Genomic DNA, 5,663 nt, shown 5'->3' on the forward strand with positions numbered 1-5,663 from the left:
ATTTGAATATATTTAAAAGGTTATGGTACTGAATACTCGTTATTTTACTGAAAGATATAACCGATAATAATTATGTAAATAAAATATTTTAAATTGTACATCAAGTCAAGCGTCACAATCCTTCTTCAAACAAGGACGTTTTACCAAATGTTATGACCGATGGTTGTGATGATAGCTGATGGTAATAATATAACTCAAATAATTTAAACCATACATCAACATAGTTTTGATCGATCTCCAAGCTTGAGTAATTATCGCAACACAACACTTTCAACTATATTTTTATGGATCATTGGCCAACATTTTTAATCAAAATGTTAAAATACTATTAAAATCTTTGCCAGAATTTATTTTAAAAAAATTGTCGGTACTTTGATACGCGATAGGAGATGATGGCAAAAATTGTATTGAAATATTTAATAAAAAAATTTGATTATTAATAAGATTTTAATTTAGTAAGTTCCAAAATACTATAATTTGGTTTTTAAATGTATTTCTTTTAATTACATTACACTATTCTCCCCCCCCCCCCCCCCCCCCCACCCAACGCTGAAGACTCGCTCCCCTGCATCGCACAGAATGTGTTCGCTTCGTAAATCTACCACTGTTCTCGTTTCCATTGATCCTCTTCTCTCTCCCTCCTTCACTCTATTTTCTCCTTTGATCCCATTTTCATATTACCCCCTCCCCCCACTCTCTCCAATTTTCTGGGTTTTTTTAAAAAAAATTGAGTAAATTGTGTTCGTCGACATGGATGAAGAATATGATGTGATTGTTCTGGGAACTGGGCTCAAAGAGTGCATTCTCAGTGGCCTCCTCTCTGTTGATGGCCTCAAAGTTGGTACTTTTAGTCTCCACTCTCCATGCATGGATTTTTGTGAATGAAGTAGGATTGTGTGAGGAATTGGGATTGAGCCCAATAAATTTCTGGGATGTTTTGAATATAGTATAATATGGTAGTTTATGCATGGTTTCTATATTGTTTGTATGATTGCGTGTATTGATTTTGCTTGCAGTGATTGTTTTGGTCTAGTTTGTTGGTTTCTTAGATTAAGACCAGAAATTTTTTGGCCTTTTGAGTATGATTTAAGAGTTAGATAATCAACTGTTCTTGATTGAAGTCTTGATCTTGTTCGTCATTGTCATAGAAAGAACAGGATCTGATGATTTCTGGATTTGTAGATTTAATGGTGTGTTTGGCATTGCAGAAATGCGTATACAATCACGGATCGTAAATTAATCCGAGTGCAACCATTTCTAATTTTGGATTGACTTGATATGAATTTTCAAATCAAACTTGGCATTTTCAAGTTTTAATGTCCACTAACTAGCGTCTTGATCAATTGACTTTTGTCAAATTTGATGTCCATTTACACTCATCATTGCTTCAGATTTGATTAAAGATAAAGCTTCAAAGATTTAATCTTGTGTTCTCCTAACAGGTGCTTCACATGGACAAAAATGACTATTATGGAGGAGAATCCTGCTCTCTCAATTTAAATCAGGTAATACTTGTTGATAGAATCACGGAATATATACGCTCTCTTATCAAATGCAAAATTCCAAGCCCTTTGATCAGTTTTATTTTATAATATCTATAGAAACCGTATCGTTCAAAGAAAAATAGATTAGTTGAGTGAATATCCATATTATTATTTGAACTTCATGTCGGGTTTCCCCGGTTTGTTTTAACAATTTATATTTGGTTCCATAGCTCTGGAAACGCTTCAGGGGAAATGACCAGCACCGAGAGCAATTAGGAGCTAGCAGAGAGTACAATGTTGATATGATTCCAAAGGTATTTGAGATTTTCTAATGATATTAACTCTTTTACCTTCCACGGTTTTGCTACAATGCTCCAAGATTGGTGAGTCATATGGATACATCAAATCTCAAGATATTCCCATGCAACTTTTGCTGTTGAGTTTCAACTTCTGAAAATAGACTGGCTCAGAATGTCTCACGCCTTTGAAAATTTAAAATTAATAATTAAATTTGAGTTCAAAGTTATTTTTTATTTTATAGTTCATGATGGCGAATGGAAAATTGGTACGGGTGCTTATCCATGCGAATGTTACCAAGTATCTGAACTTCAAGGCAGTAGATGGTAGTTTTGTCTACAACAAAGGAAAGGTATGCTGCTTGGGTAAAGTTTAACAGTTATTCGCTTCATTCTCCTTATCTTATTAAATTTAATCCCCTCAGATCTATAAAGTTCCTGCTACTGATGTTGAAGCACTAAAATCTCCATTAATGGGGCTGTTTGAAAAGCGTCGTGCAAGAAAGTTTTTTATTTTTGTGCAAGAATTCGAAGAGAGCACCCCAAAAACTCATGAAGGGATGAATCTGGATACGATCACAGCGAGAGAACTTATTGCGTTAGTTTTTCAGCATTTCATATTATTGAACCACGCTGCAATTTTTTATGACTTCCTCGATCTTGGTAGAGATTTGAATATCTATTCAACTAATTAATGCAGGGAATTATTATTTGATTAGCTCCTAGTCAGTCAATTTTTCCCATTGCATTTGATGAATCACATGTCACATGGTTATGGCATCATGGAAAGTTAGTTTAAAAAACTTGTTTGTATAATTTAACAGTAAAAACCATCTTTGCTTTCTGATGCAGAAAATATGAACTCGAAGATGACACGATTGATTTTATTGGTCATGCTTTGGCACTCCATAGCAATGATAGTTACTTGGATCAGCCAGCTATTGATTTTGTTAAGAGAATGAAGGTAGATGTTTTTATAGTTATAGTTGGCATGGCTAATGAATATCAAGTTTTAATGTTCTTAACCACACCTTTTAAGCCTAGAACACGGGGCAAGAACATACTGTTAGATGTATGTTTGCTTTGAAAAATGTAATTTATATATTATTATATCAGTATATATATGTATATGTGTGTGTATATGTGTGTATTGTAATGTTTGGTCTTAAATTTTATATTTTGCTGAAATATTTTGAGAAAAGGTCAGACAGATAAAAAATGTATGATTAATATTATTTTTTTTTATCAATTTATGCAAGATTTTCTTTATCAACTATTTTTTTCTTAGTAAAATTATTTTATTTAATTACGTGTAAAATGATATTTGTGTGGATGATAATTAGATTGGAGTATTTTTCAAAAAATTATAAAATATAATATACTCGATGAAAAGATTCTATAATAATATAGTAATTTACGGGGGTGAAAAAAATGATATAAATGTGGTGATTATGTTGGAAGGAGTAGATATTGATGGAAATGTATTTCGTGGAAATGATTGCAGTTAAGAAGAAGATATTTGAGTCTATTTTTGTATTTGGGCAATAGATTTGGGGAATTAAAAATTTTGAGTACACTTTCTGATGGACTAGCTATATGTGGTTCGAATTTGATATTTTCACAAGCATGATTTTTTTATAAAAATTTTAATCTGTCCTTTTGCGAAGTTTTTCTTACTAAAGAGGTAGTGTTTAATAACTATTATTTGAATCTCTCGAAAAGCTGTATGCCGAATCTTTGGCACGTTTCCAAGCGGGATCCCCATACATCTATCCATTGTATGGACTGGGAGAATTGCCTCAGGTTTGTGTGCTTCTTTATATCATTTTCATGTTTAAAGCCATTCTATTTTAGTTGGTGCACGATTGAGCATGCATGTATCACAATTCACAGGCATTTGCACGGTTAAGTGCCGTTTATGGTGGGACATACATGCTGAACAAGCCGCAATGTAAGGTAATGGTTACCAGAACATGTCTTCCCTTGGTATTGTTTTCAATCTTCAAATCTTCTTTGATGAAGAAATTAAACAGTTGCAAGATTACTTTTGTTTATAGAATCTGTTTTCAATAGAGGCTTCAGCTTTCATGTTTATTGTACCCTGATACCAATGCAAACATGAGAGGTGTTCCTTGCGTTTCAATCCATCTAATTGTTTTAGATTTTACAGGTGGAGTTTGGTGCAGATGGAAAGGTAATTGGAGTAACCTCTGAAGGAGAAACTGCTAAATGCAAGAAGGTCGTCTGCGATCCTACATATTTACCTGATAAGGTAACTTTAAGTTCCAGCCAACTACTAATTAGAATGTCGCATAACAAAAAAAGGCAAGTTCATGTGTTGGACGTTCTTGATCTCCACGAAACTAGTGTAAATATGAATGCCTATATCCACAGGTTCATAAGGTTGGAAAGGTTGCTCGTGCTATTTGTATCATGAGTCACCCTATCCCAGACACCAATGAGTCTCACTCAGCCCAAGTCATTCTACCACAGAAGCAACTTGGTCGTAAATCAGATATGTGCGTCCATGAACTTCCTGATGTCATATTTGCATTATATGAAAAACTCTTGTTTATCTTATATCATGTTTGTCTCAAGTTGGTCATGTCTCTTATGCTGAAGGTATCTGTTCTGCTGCTCATATGCTCACAACGTGGCTCCTAAAGGAAAATATATAGCATTTGTTTCTGCAGAAGCAGAAACTGACAACCCAGAGGTCGAACTAAAGCCTGGTGTGGACCTTCTCGGACCAATTGACGAAATCTTTTATGAGACCTACGACACATTTGTACCCACTAACGACAACGATGCTGACAATTGTTACATATCTAAGGTGTTATGCTTCTGTCTATTTTCCTATATTTTTGTGTCAAGACTAAGACTGACATCACATACATACATGCGTACATGTGACCTCATTTAACAATTTCTTATCAAAAACTCATTCTCTTTATCGTGTGTTTCAGAGTTATGATGCGACGACACACTTTGAATCCACGGTTACTGATGTGTTGGCCATGTACACGAAGATAACTGGAAAGGTATTTCACGAACTAGTGAATTTGATTTGTCAAGATTACAGAGAAACTTCTTGATTTTATGTAACTCACTATGATTTTTTAGGCCCTCGATTTGTCGGTGGACCTGAGTTCGGCCAGTGCTGGTGCTGAAGAATAAGCATCTTTTAACGTCCTCTAATTTTCATGGATTACCAACTTTTATTTCTAATATATGGACAACTTGAGTACTTGATTTTGTTAAGAATATTCATTTCCTTGAAATACATTAGGACAAGTGTGTTAGGTCCCCGTAGCAGCTTCATTGTTCTACTCTATGTTTCTTGAGTAGTTTTTCCATCCCGTCGGAATGCATGTTCGAACATCGATCTTCGACTGTCGAGCCAACTTTTTTTTATATAAGTTTTTCCTGAATCTCGCCTTAGTTTAATTTCATAAAAGCAATGGGGAGTTGAAGTCAAAATCTGATTGTAATGATATTTTTCTGCATGTAATTGATAATATATTGGAAGGCAATGCCTGTACGTCTCTCTTGAAAAACGATTGAAAGGTAGAGTTTTTGGACAACATACAAAACTAAAAATATATTGTTAAACTTCATTTTTTATTCTATATATCTATCTTGTTGCGATTTTGATCATCTATATTATATAATTCCAAAGTTAGTCATGTACTTTTCATTTTCCTATAATTTTGGTCTTTTTATCCGAGAATGTTGATAATATACTGTACAAGTCATCGTCATTTTTTCGAGAAAAATATTAAATTACAAAAATAACGGATTAAGACTGAATTTTAACAATGTGCAATCAATGATCTATACTTGGTGGGGTTGTGGTACAAAATGTATGGCATCCACGTATATA

General features: G+C 33.9%; 1 protein-coding gene across 1 annotated transcript; it reads left to right on the top strand.

The window, feature by feature from the left end:
- Positions 1–557: 557 nt before the first annotated feature.
- On the top strand, positions 558–5,192 carry LOC142526832 (guanosine nucleotide diphosphate dissociation inhibitor At5g09550). Its single transcript, XM_075631449.1, has 13 exons — positions 558–837; positions 1,443–1,505; positions 1,715–1,798; positions 2,026–2,133; positions 2,206–2,378; positions 2,633–2,744; positions 3,503–3,583; positions 3,674–3,736; positions 3,951–4,052; positions 4,175–4,299; positions 4,403–4,613; positions 4,747–4,821; positions 4,904–5,192. Exons 1-13 carry the CDS (start codon positions 751–753, stop codon positions 4,955–4,957), a joined length of 1,338 nt encoding a protein of 445 aa, XP_075487564.1. The 5' UTR covers positions 558–750; the 3' UTR covers positions 4,958–5,192.
- Positions 5,193–5,663: the final 471 nt, after the last annotated feature.

The sequence above is a fragment of the Primulina tabacum genome, chromosome 15 (genome assembly GCF_025594145.1).
Source record: "Primulina tabacum isolate GXHZ01 chromosome 15, ASM2559414v2, whole genome shotgun sequence".
Classification (NCBI taxonomy): Eukaryota; Viridiplantae; Streptophyta; class Magnoliopsida; order Lamiales; family Gesneriaceae; genus Primulina; species Primulina tabacum.

Coding starts and splice junctions, on each gene's coding strand:
- LOC142526832 (XM_075631449.1), top strand. CDS start 751: ATGGATGAAGAATATGATGTGATTGTTCTGGGAACTGGGCTCAAAGAG. Junction 3,584..3,673: donor GACTGGGAGAATTGCCTCAG/GTTTGTGTGCTT, acceptor CACAATTCACAG/GCATTTGCACGGTTAAGTGC. Junction 4,614..4,746: donor ACAATTGTTACATATCTAAG/GTGTTATGCTTC, acceptor CGTGTGTTTCAG/AGTTATGATGCGACGACACA.